Here is a 22,250-nt window from a genome sequence, read left to right on the forward strand (position 1 = left end):
GAAAGAAAGTACGATAAAATCGTAGTTTAGGGTAGTAACGAACTAAGATTGACCATACTTTAATCGCGCATTAGTACATTAAATTTGATAATAATATCATTATTTATTTATCAAGATTGTCTAGATTAAATGAAAGAAATTAATATTACACTGTACAAGTGAACGTAAAGGAGAAAGAAGGTCTTGAATTTTTATTTAAAAAATCTCACTCGCGTATTGTCACATGTTGAAGTTAAATAAATCATTGTACATCAAATATTGCCATTTAATATGTATTAAATTTCATTATTCCACGTCTTAAGTATAAAAATATGAAAATATAATAATTTCACCTCGTTGATTCGTGACTGCATTTCCGAAAGTTTAATCTCCGAGGCAGATTTTTCAGACACAATTTCCGTCTTTAACTTGGAGGCCTCGAGTTTTGCTTCCGAAAGCTCATCCTCGATCGTAACAATTTGCTTTTCCAATAAAGCACGAGTTGCATTGGACACCTCTTCATCCTTAAATAATAAAAGGCAAATAATTGATGAGCGTAGAACTAGATTGACTAATTAGTAATTAATTGCTCGATAATGTACGCATTGTGAAAAAATTCGTTCCCACGTCCGTTTTACCATTGAGGATTCTTAAATGAGATTGGAATTATCGTGCCGAAGCTAAAGGAAAGTAGCGATATCTTTCACGACAGAGCCTTCTTTTATTCCAAATATTAAGAAAAATATAAAATGCTTATTATTATTATTATTATTATTATTATTAGACCAGAATTATATCAGATATTCGTGAAAATGTATATCTTCATAATGTCTAATAATAATAATAATAATAATAATAATAATAATAATAATAATAATAATATTAGTATGCTACGGTAAATCATGGACAACTAGTCGAGAGAGTAAATGAATGCATGTAAATAAATGCAATTGGATTGTCCCACCTCGTCAGATTTGCCAATGGACGAGGTTGACGACTTCCGCGGTCTCGTACTCTTTAACTCGGCGATACTCTTCTGCGCCCCCTCGAGCATCTGCTTATAGGTGTCTCGCTCGCGCTTATATCTCGTCAGCTGGGCTTGGATGGATTTAATCTCGTCGCCGATGGCCGCGACCCGCTGCTCATAACGCAGCTTGCATTGAGCGAGGTCGGCTTTCCGCGCCTTTTCCGCATTCGCTGCCGTGTTCTTTGCCTTCTTCAGCTCCGACTCCAGCACCGAGCTGTCCGTCGAGAAGTTGCGCTGGATCTTCGCCACGTGCGTGTAGTCCTGCAGTTTACTGCTTAGGTCATCGTTCTGGGTATCGGCAGTATAGAATCCATTTTTATATATATATATATATATATATATATATATATATATATATATATATATATATATATATATATATATATATATAGTTAGATATAGATGTGTGCGCGTGCGCGTGCGTTTGTCTATGTGTATATATTGTTGCAATACCTTACTCACATCTTACATTCTTCATTCCTAATACACATGCATAAACTCATACATGCACACCTACGTAAACGCACATGAATTATTAATATAACTTTAATACAAGCGATTATTAATACATACTATTTGAGGTTAAAACTATTGAACACTGATTTTACGAGATGTGTGAAGCGAGATTAATAATTTTGCTTTCTTATTAAAATTCAGCGGTAAGATTAAGCCTCGTTTACATAAAATACAATCGATAAAATTTCAGATATTCATAATTGTACGTAATAAGGATAAATACGTTGAGTATTAATTTGTATTAAGTTCTTTGCATTGGAATAAAAATTTTGGCACTTTTTAATTTTCATTCGTCAAATTCTTCGCTAATTTTTAACATTATGTTGCGTCGACTTACAGCCTTCTTCAAATCCTCGATTTGTTGCGTCAATGAGCTGCTTTCCTTCTTCAGTCTCAAATTTTCTTCCCGTAAATCAGCTTGCGATAGAGAAATCGCCGTCTTTTCGTATTCGTGTAATTGTCTCTAAAATCATTAATAAAAATAACGTTATATCGTCGTGATAATTGTTATTCAAGATTGAAAATACCGTTGATACCGTTTAAATTTAATTCGCGATACATCTATACGAAAGCATTTTACTGAATTAATTAGACCATTTATTAATTTACTTACTATATGATTTCTACGAGAAAATGATTTTTTCTATCAGTTTTAAATACATTTCAAGCTTCGTGAAAATTTACATAAAATGTGATGTAGGAAATTAAAGTAATTCATTGAATATATACCTTTATAGGTATAATAATAACCATTGAATAGTCATCGTAATAACAAAATAATAAAACGAAAATAATATTCATATTTATATTATACTTGCAGACCATTATTCTCTTTTAGCAAAAATGTGCATCCCATGAAAATTATTACCTTACATATTAATTAACATAAATTACATTAAATTCCCCTAATTTTCAAAATAGTAAATTTTTGAAAAAATTTTTATACTAATCACGTAAAAGTAATGTATCGCATTGCATTATATTGATAATCAAATCGTCTAGTTTTACACTTTTCCAAGCACTTGGAAGGACTTTTAAGCACATAAATAGAATTTCATAAAAGTGATATTAAGTTTACAATAATTAAAGAATCCAAGAATATTTCTAATCCACTACATAACGTATCCCTTGATTTTACAAAATTGAATTTTGTAAAAAGGAAAAAAAAAAAAAACAAAGTCAACGCATTCTAATAAAATATTTCATAATTTATTATAATTACTTCGAGACGCAATTTTTGTGCCGACCATTCCATCTCTTTGGATTTGTAGAACTGTCGGACCTCCTGCAGTTCCGCTTGCAGTGTTATGCAGTCCTGTTTGTGGTCTAGCAATTGCCTGGTACACAGTGTATTTTTTTATTATTAATTTTTTTTTCTTTTCTTTGTTTTTCTCGTCTTTTCTTTTTGTCTCATAAATACATAAGAATTTAATGAAATATAACGATTTCATACAAATACAGCCTTATGTAGGTATGTATGTTCTTATATTTCTTTCTTACCCGTTCAGTAATTGGTTTTCTTTCTCCAGTTGTAACTTAGATTCTGAAAGTTTTTCTTGCTTGTCCTTCAAATCGTTGAATTTCTGAACTTCATTTTTCATATCATTCTCAAGATCTTAACAGAATGTAACAAAAAACAAAACAAAAAACAAAATTAATTACCAAATTAAATAAATGAATGATGTAAGCGATGCATTTTAATGTGTAAAGTAACGATGCCAAACGTACACATTAGACAAATGGATTGATTAAAAAAAAAAAAAAAAAAAAAAAAAAAAAAAAAAAAAAAAATTTTAGTCTTATAATTTACTAAATTGCAATAATTTATTTTCGATTTACAAAAAAAAATATCGATATAAATAATGAAAAGTTGAAGGGCATCTTACTTGAAATTTTCTCATCGTACGATTGCTTCAAATTTTCCATCTTTTTTGAAATTAAACTAGCCTTTTCCAGCATTAAATTCTTTTTTTGTAACGATGCTATTTCCAAATCTTTATTTTGTTTCTCTTTTTCTAATTGTGTATGTAATTTTTCTTTTTCTTTCTTTAAAATCGACAATTCTGTCGTAACCTTTGCAACCTTTGTGGATGTTGTGTTTTTTGTATTTTCTAATTCCAATTTTGTTTGTTTCAAGTCATTCTCCAGCTGAATTTTTACTGTCTCAACCTAATAAATTTTGAGTAGCAATATATATTAAATATATAAAAGTCTGTATGAAATTCTATAATTAATTAATCATCAGCTAAAACAGCATAAAAATTATTTAATAGAGATTTGTAATTAATCTGTTGTAGAAACAAAAATTCTTTTCAATTTTGCTCACGAATTTAGTAATCCGTGATTCTAAATTCATGTCTATAAATTTTTATTTTTATTTTTTTTTTACTTAAAAATATTACACGCTAATAATATTTCGAACAAAGCATCTAATTAATGATTTAATAAAAAAAAAAAAAAAAAAAAAAAAAAAAAAAAAAAAAAAAAAAAAAAAAAAAATAAATAAATAAATAAATAAAAAAAACATAAGAAGTAGAAAATTAATTTGATTAAAGCTTTTCTAATGATCTGAAACTGGAATTATCGTAAAATGTTTATAAAATGTTCTTAAAAATTGATAAACTTTTTATTACAACATATTGTAATATATTGAATTATAAATTGTTTTGTACTATTCGTTTTAAAAGGCATTTCTTTTATGGTAATGTGGTAATCACATTCGTATTGCAACGATAATTTTCTTTTTTCCGTACTAATAGTGATGAAATTAATAATAGATATAGAAAAAATAATAATAATAGATGAAAAAATAAAAAAAAAAAATATCGATTTTCTTCTTTATTGTACTAATAATGAAAATTAAAAAATTATTATTTCATACATAAATGATGCTAAAATTCCGCATTTCATATTTCTATATTTTTTTTATCGAATTTTTACAAAATAAATTTTAAACTTTTGCTAATGTATTATTTATACATAATTTTTGTATTTAAGCTTAAGATAATATTAGATATTTTAGTTTTTATTTCTATCAAGAACAATATACTTTACATCAATACATGATTCATTCGGAGGAAGCAAAAACGTTAATAATATACCTGTACTGCTCGTACAACGATAAATGTTATCTTGCTGATTATGTTTATCCTTTAACTAAGAATTAATAATGTAAAACAGTATTTCCATTTCGGAAAATCGTCGTTTATCAAGAAACAATCGAAATGACAATAATAATAATGTTGCAGTGAACTGACCGTGGTCAAAGACCTTGCGAGTTTTGATTCTTTTTCGCTTAATGTAGAGAGATCGTCGTGAAGTTTTTTGTTACGGTCCTTTTCCTGTGAGACTTCCTTCCTTAGATCTGCTATGAGAATCTCCATTCGTGCGGTTTCTTTCTTTGAGGACGTTGCAACTTCTGCAGGAAATGAAAGCACAGAATCGGACAGCTTTAAATTTAATTTTGAAACTTGATAAATCAAGATACAGCTAGCGCGACTGTGCCCATTGTTATATTACTTCGTGCCATATTAAGTAAGGCATAGGGTAAATGAAAATACGAAGTAAGGCGTGGCGTGCGGAAGGAGAGCGGAAGAAAATGAAAGAGAAGGTAAAGCAAACGCGTCATCAAAATTACCAAGATCCTTTTTGAGCTGGACGACTTCGTTGTAGACCTTGAGTTTATCAGCCGACAGCGAGAGCAATTTCGACTTAAACTTCTCTTTTTCCTCCTGGAGTTTGACCTTCTCCGTGTCCCACGACTTGCGCTCGAGCTCACGCGATGCCTGGCTTTCCTCCAGTTTTTTCTTCACTGCAACGGCCAGGATATAACATTTAAAAATTCAAACAAAACAAGATAATGTTAAGGGAGTAGGATTTATTTAACTACATAATAGATAAATACTTATCGGACGTTGCGACCCGGAAGAATTTCACGCTAGGAAGAGAATTTAAGTGTATGTGTGTATTTTCAACCTGTTTCTGCATGCGCGCGCGCGCGCGCGCACACGCACATTTATAAGCATGCCAGGAAGAACAATGTTTCTGTAGTCATTCTAGACTTTTTGCTTATAGATTTATCAGGCGTTTCAGAAACAATCATTGAACGCGTCGATAGAAAAATAATTTACAATTTCCCATAATATATATTATGGGATATAATAATTTTGGATTTAAAATATTTTGAAATTAAACTAATAATAGAAAAAAAAAATTATTTGATCCAATAGAATATTTGTTACAATTTGACTGTAAAAAGTTACATTAACATTTGGAGCTTAATTTATTTACCGTAATCATTTCTTAAAATTATTTGTTATTGTTTTTTTTTTTCTCTATTATTATTTTAATTTCAAAATATTTTAAATCCAAAATTTAAGAAATTAATGTTTTCATTCATTTCTCTCCATTACGAAACAACAGTAACAGTATTATATTTACATAATATGCTTCATTAATATTATCATTATTATATATTTTTTTAATTAATTATGATATATTCAATATGTGACTAAAAATTGTCAACTTATAAAATCTAATATTTATGGCGAAAATGTAAATTTCAAGAATTTCCATATAACGGTTTCATACTCTATAGCAACATATTGCTTTTAAATGTAAAAATTTTCTTCTTAAAAATTAAATAATCTATTTAAATAAATTGACATTTCCTTTTCTATTGTAAAGATTTAATCATTATGTTACAATTCAATATAAATCTTAATAAATGTGTGTGTTTGTGCGTGCGTGTGTTTGTGTGTGTGTATTCATCTTACAATTAGCTAAATCCTCATTTTTCGAATCCTTTACGGTCGTTACCGTCCTCGTCTTCTTTTCTTTCTCGTGCGTTAACTCGTTCAAAGTCTTGTTATACTTTTCTTTTAATTGTTCATGCTCTTTACATAATTTGTCATATTTAAAATTAGGATGTACGATTCCCGATTCTCTCCCATCGATCATTTTTAGCATTGCACTTATTACATCTCCTAAAAATATTATATAAGAATTTAATCAAAATGAAATATGATAATGTAAATATAAGTATGAATTCATATTAATACAACATATTTTCTTATCAGATATTCGGCGTAACAGTGAATATTATATTTATTTTAGGAATAATTGATTTAAATAGTTGATTTATTATTAATATACTTAAAGATAAATTTAAGGCACAGTTCTACGATTCAAGTGATTCATTTACCTATGTCTTTCTCGATCCCACTGATTAACTTTTCCAATTGCATTTTCTGCGGATATTCTGTTAGTTTCTTTATCGATCGATTTTTATACTCAGTTCCAATTTTTTTCAGAATATCTTCTATCTTTTTAATCTACATTACATGGATATATAAAACGATACGAATTATAATTATTATAAAAGTGATACGATATTGACCAGAGATATATATTAATAATAGAAATTTCAGAAAAGTAATAAATAATTACTTGTTCGTATTTTTTTTCCAAATCTGTTTTGTCTGCTTCCAGCTGTTCTGCTTTGCGTTCTATTTTTCGCAGTTTGAACGACAGAATTCGACAATTTTTATTCGACTGTTCCAAATTCTTCCTTATTGTAGTGTATTCGTCAACTTGTTCTTCTCTTCAAAATGAACATTTTATATACAATAAAAAAATATTCAATAAGCGATTACTAATAATACGTATAAAATTATTTGTAATAATGTATATTGTTTTAATTATATTAATATAATTAAATTATTAAAAGTAACCATAAATTTTTGTACTTTTACGCTACAGATAATACGTTCATATATACTTTTATTTCGATAATACGTCTCTATATTTTTACATAAATCAATGAATTTCAATAATCCTCTCCATTGCTTATCACTAACTAATTTAAATTATTTTGAACGTTTATAACTCATAATAATCTAAAGGCATCGTATTATCATAGCCGATATTAAAATAAAGATAAACGTAATGTTCGGTTTAATATTTAAAAAAAATATTAATAGTTATTGAAATTAATACCTACTCGTGCAAATTCCTTTCTTGCTAGAGTTCCGGCTTGGGCTTAAAGATGTATTCTAATCACCTCTCACTCAGATGGTGGAAAAGGTAAATAAACATGAACATACCTGAAATTGTCCTGCATCTCATATATTTCCTCCTCGAGCTCGCGTATCTCCTTCTTCATGTCCTCGTTCTCGTCCATCAGACTTTCGCAGAGCATTTCTGCAGCCTTCAGCTTCGAGCGCAACTCTTCGTTCGCTCGCTCCCTCTCATTTTTATGTGTCTTCAGGTTCAATTCCTTTTCGAGGCTCTTTATCTTTGCAACAAGGCTGGTCCGTTCCTCTGTGAGAGCTTTTAATGATAGGATTTTAAGATTTAAGAATAATAAATCAATATTTATTGTTTGCCTCGTTGTTATTTTGCGGCGCACTTGAATCATAAATTTTATTGCTAGAGAGTCAGCGTTTATCCTTTGTTAAATATACATTCCATTTCATTGAACTTTACTAATTATGATTTTACAAGTGATAGAAAACATACGACTCGAATGATCATCAAAAATGAATGTTAAATTTTAATAATGAAAAATCATATAAAAATGAAAAAAAAAAAAAAAAAAAAAAAAAAAAAACAAAAAAATAGCCGATAGTAGATATGGAAATAATTACGTTTGAAATAAAACGACGATTAATGGATTTCAGCCAAATTTCAGCTTTAAAAAAACTTACACGAAGTGTAAATTAAGCAAATTTCAATTAATAGTAATACATTATAATGTAAAACAAAATCAAATCAATTTATTAAAATTTATATCGAAGAAAAACTATTAGTTTCAATTTGACTTTCTCGTCTATTTATTTGTATTATTATACTATTAATACTAATATTATTGTACTAATATTATTTGACCATCCAATGTCATTAAAATAGATTATTATTTACTTTCAATAATTTAAACCGAATAACTAATTATTGATTATATGAAGGAATTTACTAAAGAATAAAATTTAATATATTATTATGTTAATAGTTGTGATAATTAGTACGTACTATAGAAAAAATTTTGAAACTATTCATTATTTTAGTGTTAATAGAAACGAAGGTATTTACTATCATTTTTCGATTGTAAATCTTTTACAGTTTTTTGAAGTTTGAGAACATCGGTTCCCCATGACTTTAAAGATGTCGAATCCATGGTGGAGAGGCGACGCAGCAAAATCTCAGCCTTTTCTTTCTCAAGTCTTTCGCATCTCGCCCTCATGTCACTTAATTGTGTCTTGACCTTATCATCCTCTTGCTACAATCGATATTAACTAATTATTTTATTAATTCCATGTCTTAAGTCCAAGAAAATCTCACAGTCACTTGCTACGATGGATTTATTCCGTAAAAAAAAAAATTTTCCACCAATCAATTATTATTCCGACAATCTAATAAATTACCATTAATTTATAACAGCATTTTTTTTTTTTTTTTTTTTTTTTTTTTTTACAACAAAGTGACGAAAAGCAATAGAGCATTCGTTTATTGCTAGATTATTACAAAATTATTTAAGTAGAATGAATGGCTTTCTGAATATTAATTGTCGATTTAAAGAAAGTATAAAAGAGAAACTCCCTGACACGAGCAAAGAAATTTCTATCATTTTCAAATCATGACTTGTCCACTCAATAATATATTCCCTTTTATTTCAAGGTTGAAAAATTAAAACATGTTAAACAATAAATAATAATACAATGAGCAACGATAAGTACCTTATGTTTCTATTTTTGTTAAATATTATCGTAACATTTATAATTTCACATTTAGCAGAGAAGATTTACGTAAGTGAGGAAATATTAAAGGTCAAACATTATTTAAGCATTTAATAATGTTAGTTTAATGTTTATAAAGAATTTTTAATCGACATAGATGTTTGAAAAAGACGAAAGCAAGTATAATAATGTTTGTGCTTCATTCGTGACTGCGATATTTTCTTTAAGAGTATTAATCTTTTGTTTCAAACAGAAAGTCAAAATTACGTTTTCGGTTTTCCCCCCCAGCATCTCTTTTTCGGTTGACTCGGCATTTGCTCCAATTCGTTCAGTGATTCGCGATTTTCTTACCTTTGATTGATTGATACAAAAAAAAAAAAAAAAAAAAAAAAAAAAAAAAAAAGAAGAAAAGGCAATAACAGAAATTATTAATAATGTTAAATATTAATTCAGCATAGAAGAAATATAGTAAAGATTACGAGTAGAAGAATGTGGTATTGCAATATGAAATATTTCATAATAAAATGGCTTTGTTTAACATAATTGATAATAAATTAGTGTATTCTTGTAAAATCACTAGCTATTCGCTTAATTTTAATAAAAACAACTTTGCTATCCTATTTACAATTTTTGTTTTCTTATTAATCAAATTGTTTCGTAATATGTTGAGAATTCACATTGTTACACATGCATAGATATTAATTTATTATTGCTTTTGTGAAATGGAAGATCGAGAAAATTATCCGAAAATCTTGAGAAGTCCAAGAAGTCACAATGCAATACACATAGTTATTAGTTATTAATGTACCATCTTTATCAACGAACTTTTCCTTCATTATACAATTATTTTATCCAATAACAATGATTGTACACGATTGAATTGTGAAAACAATGTTTACCCAATTCCGAATTCCCGATTATCAAAGTGTGTTACGAAAGTGATTTTACATCAAAGAAATTCTTTCGCTTGCATGTATTATTAAATTCTAAATCATACTTATAATTAATTGTAAATTGACATGCATTACAGCATTAAACGCCATATCTTGAAATAGATTTTAAAGCCTTAAGCTTGACACGACAGGAAAAGCTCCCCCAACAGTGGCCCCAATACGAACAAACGTCATTCCCATCCCCCGGCCCCGGCAAAATAAAGCCTGCACCTGGATAATAAACTCGGCGTCATTATTGGATGTCGTCCCGTTGGATTTGTCGATTACGTTTTTGATTTGGAGCTTGTGCTTGGACTGGGGTGCCGCGGGTTCTTGATTGCATCCATCGGTCGGACTCTCGTTCATCGAGAAACGGCGAAAATTGTAAGTGTCAGATTGGCAACCAGCGTAGGTCTTGGGCCTGGTCGGTTTTATGGTAACGGTTACCTCGGGCTCCTGCGTTCTCAGGTCGCTTAGACTTAAGCTCGACAAGTCCATTGCCGAGCACCAAGCGCTCGCGCTCTCGGCTTTATGCATACTTTCGGCATTGGTTTCTTCATCCTTCACGAGACTCGATGTCGAGGCCCAGCTGCGTCCATTGCCCTCGTTACTCTCTGTCGAACTGTGAATTATCGAATGCTAAAGATGTTACGCGAATTAAACAATTACTAGGAACTCGGTATGGATGATGGCGAAGATGGTGATTAGATCGAGTGTTTAGGCAGCCAAGTTATAATGGCTAAGCTTCAGTGCGAGTAAAGTCCATGCATAAAGACTACATCGAGCAACTAAGATTATCGTAATTGAATAATAGCAGACTGAGGCACAGAGAATAAAAAAAAGAAAAAAAGTTATAAATAAATAGACGAATTTAATCGAATAAGTCCGTTCGGCTGTAATGTGATGTAGGCCCGACGAAATAGTATGCTGCTAGTTAGCAAAATTCGAAAATAATAACTTTAAAGTAACCAATCGCTTGATTTAAGTACGAAAAGAGCAAACACGCCGTCACTCGGAAGACTAAGTGCTGCTATGTAATCATATAATATAACAAACATTACATATTATTTGAACATTACATATCGTTTGAATGTAAAAAAAAAAACTAGTGATTGAAATTTAACATATATTATTTAAGCGGAATCTAGGTGCAGCTGCATTAAGCTTATAAAATTTATAGTATTAAATTCACTTTTCGAATGACCATTTATGACAAGTATTGGAAATAAATTTCTAAGAAAAATTTATAATCATTGTTATTTTAGAGAATTTAATTTAATGGATAATTGATAGAAATGTAAAATGATTATATATCGATACTTTTATCTAATTTTATTCTTCATGATGAATTGTGTAGTGATAAATAATTCGATCCTATGTAATATATGACTCAATTGTATGCGATTTTTATGCATCACAATTGCTCTGTGTGTTTGTATTTGTAAGCGAATAAATCAGAAATCAGCGATATAATTCATTATTTTTATACGTACAGTGAAGCTAAAAAGATTCATTATTTAAAATTCCCATAGTTAATCCTATCTTTTAATCTAATTTTTTTTATTATCCTAAAGTATAAAGCATAAATATTTAACACGCATATATGGGCGATCAACATTATTAAAAATTATTGTTTATTTAAAAAAAAAAAAAAAAAAAAAAACTCTATCGTCATATATTAGCATTAGTTTATCGGGTTATAATTTTTTTTTTATTAAATCTAAAAGTTTTTCATACGTAAATTTTTCATTGAAACATGATTTATAAGCAAATTCATAATTTATTATTTCAGTATATATTATTAATCTCCTGACTCGAATAGAATATATAGTATATAAGATTATTATAACGTTTATTAATATTATAAGATTCATAAATCATATATACCGAGTAGTCGTTTGTTTCCATATCGAAAGACTTGGCGATGACGCTGTAGCGTCTTTTGAAGATTTCTTCCCTCCAGGATCTTTATGGTCTTTATAATCTCTAAGAAAAATATGATAACAATGTAATAAATAATATGATATGTAACATGAAATTCATTTTGTAATATTATACACAATAAATACGATGAAATTTTATTTAAAAATAACCAGGAGGTCCGTAATTTTCATTTGTTTATTGTTTCAAATTGACATTTGAAGTTGAATATTATTTATTAATAAGTTAATTATATTTTCAGTATATCGTTATTTTCACTATATTTCACTTGTCGACTCCGCTACTTTAAACAATAAAATATATATTTAGTTATGAAATTAGAATCAAATTAAAGAATCTCTTGACGCGCTAAAGAATTCTTAAATAATCTTTAAGAAAATAATTATCCCATATATGTTTTTAATGCCCTAAGCTTCTATTGCATATAATAAATACATGATGTTAATATAGGAAAACATGAGAGATGTGACTCAATTTCACTGACGTTAAAGAGAGCGTTAAAAACCGTAACCTTGGTGTTTGAGAGGAAGAAGTGATGGCGTTCATTTCACTCGGCACTCGACGATTAATCAGGCGAGCGCGAACGCTCTATTTCCTCCATTGCAGTGATCTTAATTGTCATTCTTCTCTCTTTCCCTCTCTTCGACCGAAAATGGCCCCGGCGACTTTCTACTACGCAAATATATAATGCATCCAAATGCGTGGGCAGCCTTTGTTCACATATTATTCATTAATCAACGCACAAATTTCATTCATGTCATGAGCTCGATCTACTTCTCTCCCCACCCATTATCATTTATATCATCGTTTATAATTATTTTACTCTTGCTTCTTAATATATATATATATATATATATATATAAGTTGAAAGCGATTAATTCAATCAATTAAATTTTCGGCTCAATATATTTCTAAGCGATCATTTAATTTCAAATTTAACAGCGTAGAAAATAAGTATAAAATCATTTTTTTTTTTTTTTTTTTTAAGCAAAATGACAGAAATTATTAATCGAATGATATGAAAAATGGAGGACTTTTGCCACTTTATTAATTCAACGTAATGTTAAATACTATAACTCAAATAAAGTTTCGTTCGAACGAAACAAATTAAAGAAGCAATCTTAACGAACTAAAATATGGAAAGCCTTATTGTTTTAAATGTTAGTAATGTTCTTATAATGTTGAACATCCTTACGATTCATTATTTATTCATTATTATATATGCATCTATCTGTCGAAATTGTATAAACTTTACTTAAAATCCTATCCTGTTAAATTTACAAAATTCTTTTCGTAATAATATGCATTTTGTATTAAAAGATAATGGATGAGTGATAATGGAAAGATAAAACAGAGAGTGAAATTGTAAATAAAATTTATTCTAATAATAATTATTGTAGTATTCTTAAAATAGACTGCAGCGTGCAGTAAATTCAAAAATAAAATATTAGAGTGCACACTAACCATCTTTGCTAACGTTTTTGAAAAATATAAACTTAAATATTACGAGATTATACTTAAATGGATAATACGTTCTTGTTGTACAAGGTCATTTTTAGTTATTACGGTAAATAGCAAACCAATGACCTTGTGTATATTAAAAGCTCGTGTACATTTATTTTTTACTTTTTAGAAGGAAGTTTCATGTTACACGTTGTCAGTATTGATTGAAAAAAAACCTATGTAAATATATATATATATATATATATATATATAGAAATGTAAATAAAAAATAAAAAATAAATTTAAATAAGCAAAATATAATGTAAATAATCTAAATATAAATAATTGTTTATCTTACAGTAAATTTGTATCTATTTAAAAAATTTTATCTTTGTTACCCATATTTTTGTTCATAAAATTAATTTATATTTCTAAAATAAGAATAATAATAATTCTCCGGTAAGCATCATTACCATTATTTTTTATATGTCTATATAATTTTTAAAACTATTTTATAACTAAGTTTTATAATAAAGTGAATTTGTTATATTACATCTTTGTAATGTTTACCACATATCCTCTTGTTAATATAAATTAATTTCTCTCAATATCATAATGCAAAAAATAAACGTCTGTCTATATGTAAATTTCACACACATATTAAATTATATAATTTCATTTAATTCAAATATTTATTAATATGTAGAACAAATGATAAAATAAGTAAAATAATTTTCATTAATTTTATATATTGAAAAATTTCCATTTACCTAAAGATCCTTATAAACAGACACGGTTATGCCTCATTCAATTAAATAATTTTATTATAGTCTTTGATAATTATATAACTATAATATATTATATTGAATAAATAAAAAATTGGATTTTTTTATTAAATTATAGGATTTAATATTAGTACTTGACTTTATAAGCATAACTTAAAATAAAAACAAGCTAATAAATAATAGTGCTAATGAAATTTTATCAATAAGTAGTATATATTTATCAAATTGTGTAATTGAACTTTTACAACTTTTTTTGCTTTTACGTTCATCTCATTCTATTTAGTTCCACACCTGCAGACACATATTTATCCATATATTATTAAATATAGAAAAAATACGAAATATATAGAAATTTTTACAAAGTAAATGTACGTTTCATGCATTACTTTTAATATTTATCTTTAAAAATCTTCTTTATAGTTCTTTTGTTAATGAAATAAATTGTTTTGTTTTTAGCCCATTCTATCATTAATAATGAGCATTTGTTTCAATAAGCAGCATAGAAATATTAAATAATAATCATTAAAATTTTAAACTCTCTCTTTTTTTTTTTTTTTTTTTTTTTTTTTTTTTTTTTTTTTTTTGGTTATTAATTAAAAACGATAAAAAATTATATATATGCATATATTTTTTTTATCATAGAATTTTGTTTTAAATGAAAGTATTTTAATAATATTTATCTGTAATGTCTACATAACAATTATCATTATGCATGAAATTAACATACTTACCTAATAAAATTCAATTTATAAACACAATTAAATTAGCATTGATTCAACATTTTTATTTCATATAAAAAAAATCAAATATTTTAAAATTATTTACTTGAGAAGTTTTGTATCTTGTATTTATTACTAATTACTTTTCTAATAAAGCTTATTTATCATTAGTTTTATTGAAAAAGATATAATCAAAGCAATCACTACTAATACAAGAATAAAACACTTTGCAATTATTTTAAAATTAAGTTTTATTTTATGTAATTCAATTCCATTGCCTTTTTATATATATATATATATATATATATATATATATATACAGCATAAGTTTCATTGTGCACGAATATGAATCTAATATATTTATTATTTTGAAAAATGTTAAACCGTTCAATGTATAATATTTTTGTTTTTTTTTTTTGTTAAAGATTATTTTAGTCGATTAAAATATTAATTATATTAATCGAATGGCCATGATTCTTATATAAATAATTTTTATTGGCTCAAATCTGGAATAAGATTGAAAACTTTTATTCAAATGTGTAAAAAGAATAACTGCATTTTCCCAATGAACTGAATTCGTTAATGCATTATTAATAATTATTTATTAATATTAGTTATTCTCTTTACTAATTAAGGTGTAATTTTCAAAATGCAATTAATAGAATTAATTAGATACAGCGCAATATTTTTTTCGATGTTTCCATGATGTTTAAGAAATATCGTTCGATAGTCAAATCTATTAACTATTTTATATTTTCAATATATTGCCATACTTAATGTTATTAAAAAGAATAATTCTAGATGAAATAAACGTCATAAAAAAAAAAAAAAAAAAAAAAAAAAAAAAAAAAAAAAAAAACACAATATTACTTGGTGTATTAAAACAAGGAAAAATAAAGAATATTATGTTGATAATATGAAATAAATATAACAAACTCGGAGAATTTTATTTTACTGGAAAGTCTTTAATACCGGAAATTCATACTCCAGCTTCAATCATACTAAATTATTTATTTACCTAAAGCACCTCTTGCACCTCGTGGGCCATCGCACCTGCGGATGAAAGCCCAAAGGACAGAGAGGATCTCCCGTGGAGGTTGGATACAGGTGGTGCATCGTTTTCGTATATTAACCTCTGATAAGAAGATTATCAAGACCGTTGAACGTCATTTCATTTATGCTATTGCACGATACACTTCCTGCTTGTCTTAAGGCTTACGTTAAACCAATGGTAATGCATAATTAATAAATTCCATGCTCTTCATAACATTATTCCACTGCCAATGCATCTTATGCATTCTGTATTACCATTTTTATCTAAATAATCGCTCGCTCGAGCAATGATTGTCACTTGCGTGAAAGTATCGCACCTCGACCTGATTTTCCCGTGTCTTTCCAAAATAAAATCAGAACGGTGTTCCGTGCCTCTGGCCTTTACGCCGAGTGCTTACGTAATGGACCCTAGAGTACGAAGAATATGACGAAGAAGAATACGGGAGACGGGATGGCAAGGAATCGCACACTGCAATTGTAAGTGCAAATCGGTCGCTAACCCAAATGCAAATAGCGTGACATGGGTGGCAGGGGGGGGGGAGGATCGAAGGGAGTAGAAACGATCGGCGCTCGCTTGGCTCGAATTAAATTTATCCTAAGCGACGGAGCACAGCAGCCGTTGTGTATCTATTTTGCTTCCTCATAGACGAATATCGAATTCTTGACTGTATTAGAATACGAACACCATATATTTATTTCATTATCGTGGTGCTGCACTTGTTTATCAGCAAATTAAGTAAGTATTATCGTGCGTAATACTACTACAGCTTCTAAACTCTTAAAGTTATTACTAAAATTCACCTCCTTCAAAATTCTTATTTGCCTCTTTATTAACGTAAATGTAAATAATTTTTAGAATACAATATTCCATTTAAATTTTCCATAATCATATGAAACACATGTTCTAAAGTTTATAACTCAACTTGTAAAAATTGTTATTATAATTATTTATTTACATAATATTAAAAATTAAATTCTCTTCTATAATTATAGATAACGAGTTATTTCATTTATTTCAAGAGCTACCTACACATTACATCATTACATCAATAATAATCATAAATCTCCTATTACACTTATTTGGGTATATCTTATGTTTATCCAACTCTTAATGTTTATCGAAGCAATCATATTATTAAATTTATTCTCCTCCAACTCGCGTAACTCACAAAATCACAGGCAAAATTATCGAAACCTCAAATATAATTTTACCGATAATATACTTAAATAACTTTTTCCCATTCCTTTTCTGCGATGCACGTCTTTATTTTTATTTGAATATTATTGTTGAAATTATTAAGATGTAAAGATGAACTAACCGCAGTTACCGATTTGAGTCTTAGACAACTACTACTGCTACCATTACCAAGGAGGAAAATTTTTGGTCAGTCGAGAAACCGACCGTGTATGTTCTTTCTCTTTCTTTCACTGGATATTGGCTGGCAGCCAGTATGTATATTTGTCTGTAGTTATAAATATAGTATACCATGATTACACAGTGGAAGAATTATGTGCACGTAAGAAGGAAAGAAGAAGAAAATGATCAACTTTCTTTTCCTATTTGCTCGATTAATGAATTATATTTTAATCGTAACGTTTACTAAAGATATAATTAATTTTTTTATTTATTTATTTTTTTGTTTTTTCGTCGTAGTGAAAAAATAACGATATTTAGCATTTAAAGGACATTTCAGCAATAAATAAATCAATACGTTTGATATTTTCGGACAAACTTCTGTAATATTTCATATTCTGTATTTCTACATATATAATAAATTTTAATATTTTATAATATTTTTTCTCTCCTTTTTTTTTTTTTAGATATTATATTTGTTTCTTAATAATTTTTTGATATTTCAGTTAACTGAACATTCAAATTAAATGAATGACGCCGGTTGTAACAAAAATCTTTGTGTAATAAAATGCTCTCTTTATAACAAAAATGAAAATACAATCCTTTGATATATCCGAAATTATTAAGTTATGATATAAAAAAAAAATTAACTTATATATATTTAACTTGATTTTTCAATATACTATATACGAAAACTTATTTAATAAAATTATAAACGTACTCGATAAACTCAGTAAAAGCAATTCAAATGAATAAGATTAATTTATCCAAGAGCATAAGTGGTCCAAATGCTTGAAAATCATCTGTTTTATACATCTATTATCTTTTCACTTTAAATATAACTTTTTTTATTTATACTTAAATATAGCATGCTATACCCATTTAATTATAGTTGTTTTAAATTTAATTAAAAAATTAAAAAGGTAAATGGAGATTTAGATTTTTCATGATATTTTTGAAAATAGTTTAGAAAAATAAAAAATCGATATTGATATATATATATATATATTTCATTTTTTGTTTATATTTTTTAACTCTTCATTACTTTAATGATATTAAATTGCAAAATATTAATATATGGAAAAGAAATGATTTTTAAAGATAAAAAATTTCTAATAATTTGGTTAAAATATTTTAGTCATTAAAAAATCAAAAACTATACGAGGATGAAATAATTCTTTTTCACATTAAAAACTTATTAAAATTTTTGTAAATCGTTTGTATTTTCCTAAAAACTTTCAAAAACAGAAAAATGATATTTAATGACTATTTAAGAATACTACAATCAATAAATATCGAAAAGATATTTTTCTTTACACAAAATAATTTTAATACTGAAGTTGATTACATGAATTAATGTGGCTCGTAATCTCTTGATTATTATAATTAAAGAAAAATGAGAAAACAAGGCATGTGAAGCATCACCGACATTTTTTCATTTTTATATTTCCATATTACATATATATATATATATATATATATGCGTGTGTTTATATCTGCGCGTGTATGTGTATAATTGTAACATAGTTATATCAATTTATAAATTAATTATTTTTAATATATATGTTTTTTCAGAAAATCTACATATGAGATTATAATTTAAATGAGAATGATGACATACGTTACTATTTATTTCACGATTTGATGAAAATATTAAAAATATTTTAATTCTTATCACCTATACTTAGGCTTTATTCGAGGAGAATCTTTACTTTTCATATGACTTTACAGATGAATTTATAGATTACTATAATCATTATTGTATATGATCAATTTCATTTTATAAATAGTAAGTGAAAAAAATTTTAGAATAATTTTCAACAAAAAATTATATGTACATGTTAATTTAATTATTTTCATCAGAACGTAAAGTGAGAATTAATCAATTGGCGAGTAATAAATTGTTCACGTAATAATTAGATACGTTAATTATACTACAAATATATTATTGAAATACTGAAATATTCTTGAAAAACTGTGACAGTCGTTGCATAATCTGTCATTCGTTAAAAAAAAAAAAAAAAAAAAAAAAAAAAAAAAAATTTAAGCCATTACACATAAGTTGACTACGACAGACATAATTTAAAAGCCTTGATAATAAAAAGGATTTTACTGAATTACCCATGATTATAACATGCAACATATAAGATGGCATAGAAATAGAAAAGAATATGTAAAAGTGCTTAGGAAAATTGAAAAGTAAAGACGGATTTGCGGAAAGCTGTTTAGACCGCAAAACTTTGTTATAATAACAAGCATAGTTATTAAAAAATCAAATATGAATGTATTGTCATTATTATTTTACCAGCATTCCTGTCATACGAGAAAATACGAAGTGATTAAATGTTTAAAGAGATATTCAATTTTTACATGGTTTTAACAGTTTAAAAGTATTTAGAATATTCTTTTCTTTTAATGTTTAATTTTTTTTTTTTTATTGATTAAATTTCTATCTGTTTATTCTCTTTGAAATTATTTTGTTTATATACATTTTTATAATAATACAAAACTGTAATATTAGTATTTAATAAAATATTATGTGACAATATAATCTGATTTATGTATTATAATTTTAAATATAAATAATAGAAATTATACATGAAATCCGTATAATTTTGTAGTGAGGAAATTATTTTTTTTTTTATAATTTTAACTATTTTACCAGTATTCATAAATATTGTGATTAGGTGAAGTCGAAGATATATTTCAACGCAGACTAGAATAAATAATAAATACAAGCTCAGCTTAAAAATTATTGCACGAATTGATTTTCTCAGAATTTGAATACTTAAAAAATGGATAAAATAATAATGAAAAGGGAAAAAAAATACGCCAAAAATACTATTAATAGTAAAATACGTAAGTAGGTACATACATAGTAAAATAAATACATAGTAAAATACATGATTTCCACTGCAATATTCGATAAGTTACAGAATGAATAGCCTCGTTTAAAAAATAATATATTACATAATATTACATTTCATTAAGAATTAATAATATATTAATAACTTTTAATTGCTAATAATCGATAAATTCCGTTTGTAAAGTTAAATTTCGTAAAATATTTCAATAATTGGATAAACTGTATATTTATTAAAAAAAATTTTATATACAAATATAAATTTTATTCATGTCTATACTTTATGAAATAATGTTTAAAGGCAATATATTTTACTATTTTTAATATAACTGTAAGTTCAATTGTGTGTGTTATAGTTGCATCTGACTATTTGTTACAAAAAAAAAAAAAAAAAAAAAAAAAAAAAACTGACTATAGTATATATAATATATAGGTATAACATTTAATATCTTTAAAATTTAGTTTATAATTAATATAATATAATTAATATAATTTATAATTTAAAAATAGTACAAATTATCTATATTCATACTTCAATTATTGTTATTAGAGTATATATTCTAATTCATAAAAAAAAATGATAGAGAATATAAGAAAACATAATTGAAGTAAATAATTTATACAGATTTATTTATTAAAAATTAGCAATTGATTAAAATGATATAAATTATAAATTTCTCAAGTTTTATTAAAACTATTAAAAAATATTTATTTTCTTTCTTATTTCGATATATATATATATATATATATATATATATCATATTATTAAAAAAAATTGTAAATTATTATTGCTTTTAATATGTTTAAAAACAAAGGAATCCGTTATATTGAAAAATTATAATAATCTTTTATAATTAGACCGAAAATGATAAATAATTATAACATATCTTTAAAGTTCATTTTGAGGCATATGATTTGCAAGTGTATTCAAGCGATGAATGACATTAGCATTCACTCGACAATTACAAGGATGAACATATTTATTATATTGGATACTTTCGTACCAAAATGAACGTTATTTGTCTTTAATTATATGAGAAAGTTTCAGATCTTTTTATTATCAATTTCTTATATTCCAAATTATTTATATCGGCTGGAATTGCTTATAATCAATTTAAAAATTAGAACAGATGAGAATCGAATTAGTTTTTATTTATAATATTTTAATCTTTCAATCTTTATTATTAATCTCCGAATCTTTCAATCAGTATTAAATAATTCATCTTCAGCATCGATGAACCGAATGATTATATATAAATAAACATATACAATATTGTAACTATTAGAAATTGAAATTTTAATAAAACCAATTATTATAAATTTTGTAACTGTATGAAAAATATTTATCATTGTCGCTATGTGTATAATAGTTCAATTTCGAACAGAAACAAGGAAGAGCGAATTCTTACTTAGAAAGTCACATTTTTGAAAAATGTTATGGTCAATGACAATATTGATTGACTTGTTTTGAGATAGAGAGGTACCATTTTTTATAAGTGATTATTAACAATTCCTTCTGTTGAGTTAATTTGCAAATATTAATATAAGCAAAAGCATTGTTAAAAAAAATATATTTGATTGAAAATTGATAATATTTAAAGTTATTTTAATAATCTTAAATAAGTGATAGATTTTATTATATTAAATAAATCAACATAAAATCATTTCTATTTAAGCAATAAGACATTTTATTTTATAACACATTACATTACTTCAATTTCTTATTTATTATGGATAAATCTATTGAAATTAGATACAATAATTTTACTATAATAAGGTAGCTATTATTATAAATTGCCATATATTATTATATATTATTCATAAAAATTATGCTTATTTTAATAAAAATATTGATAAGAAATTGAATAAAGCAATGATATATTAGCATTTAATCTACAAGAAAAT

The 22,250-nt window shown here is 26.2% G+C and overlaps 1 protein-coding gene across 1 annotated transcript in view; it reads right to left on the reverse strand.

Annotated features, from left to right (window-relative positions):
* The window catches only part of LOC105361000 (protein MLP1), a 24,666-nt gene extending 8,001 nt beyond the window's left edge, over positions 1-16,665 (reverse strand). Inside the window, exons 1-17 of the mRNA XM_011498074.1 lie at positions 16,094-16,665; positions 12,075-12,173; positions 10,419-10,809; positions 9,523-9,606; positions 8,612-8,798; positions 7,627-7,852; positions 6,971-7,124; positions 6,726-6,855; positions 6,298-6,507; positions 5,160-5,333; positions 4,780-4,940; positions 3,409-3,691; positions 3,023-3,137; positions 2,745-2,859; positions 1,860-1,985; positions 944-1,294; positions 333-503 (exon numbers count right to left, since the gene is read on the reverse strand). Of these exons, the coding sequence (XP_011496376.1) occupies positions 333-503; positions 944-1,294; positions 1,860-1,985; positions 2,745-2,859; positions 3,023-3,137; positions 3,409-3,691; positions 4,780-4,940; positions 5,160-5,333; positions 6,298-6,507; positions 6,726-6,855; positions 6,971-7,124; positions 7,627-7,852; positions 8,612-8,798; positions 9,523-9,606; positions 10,419-10,809; positions 12,075-12,173; positions 16,094-16,191 (3,075 nt within the window). The 5' untranslated portion in view covers positions 16,192-16,665. The remainder of the gene's footprint in view (positions 1-332; positions 504-943; positions 1,295-1,859; positions 1,986-2,744; positions 2,860-3,022; positions 3,138-3,408; positions 3,692-4,779; positions 4,941-5,159; positions 5,334-6,297; positions 6,508-6,725; positions 6,856-6,970; positions 7,125-7,626; positions 7,853-8,611; positions 8,799-9,522; positions 9,607-10,418; positions 10,810-12,074; positions 12,174-16,093) is intronic.
* Positions 16,666-22,250: the final 5,585 nt, after the last annotated feature.

The sequence above is a fragment of the Ceratosolen solmsi genome, unplaced genomic scaffold, assembly GCF_000503995.2.
Source record: "Ceratosolen solmsi marchali unplaced genomic scaffold, CerSol_1.0 scaffold14, whole genome shotgun sequence".
NCBI lineage: Eukaryota > Metazoa > Arthropoda > Insecta > Hymenoptera > Agaonidae > Ceratosolen > Ceratosolen solmsi.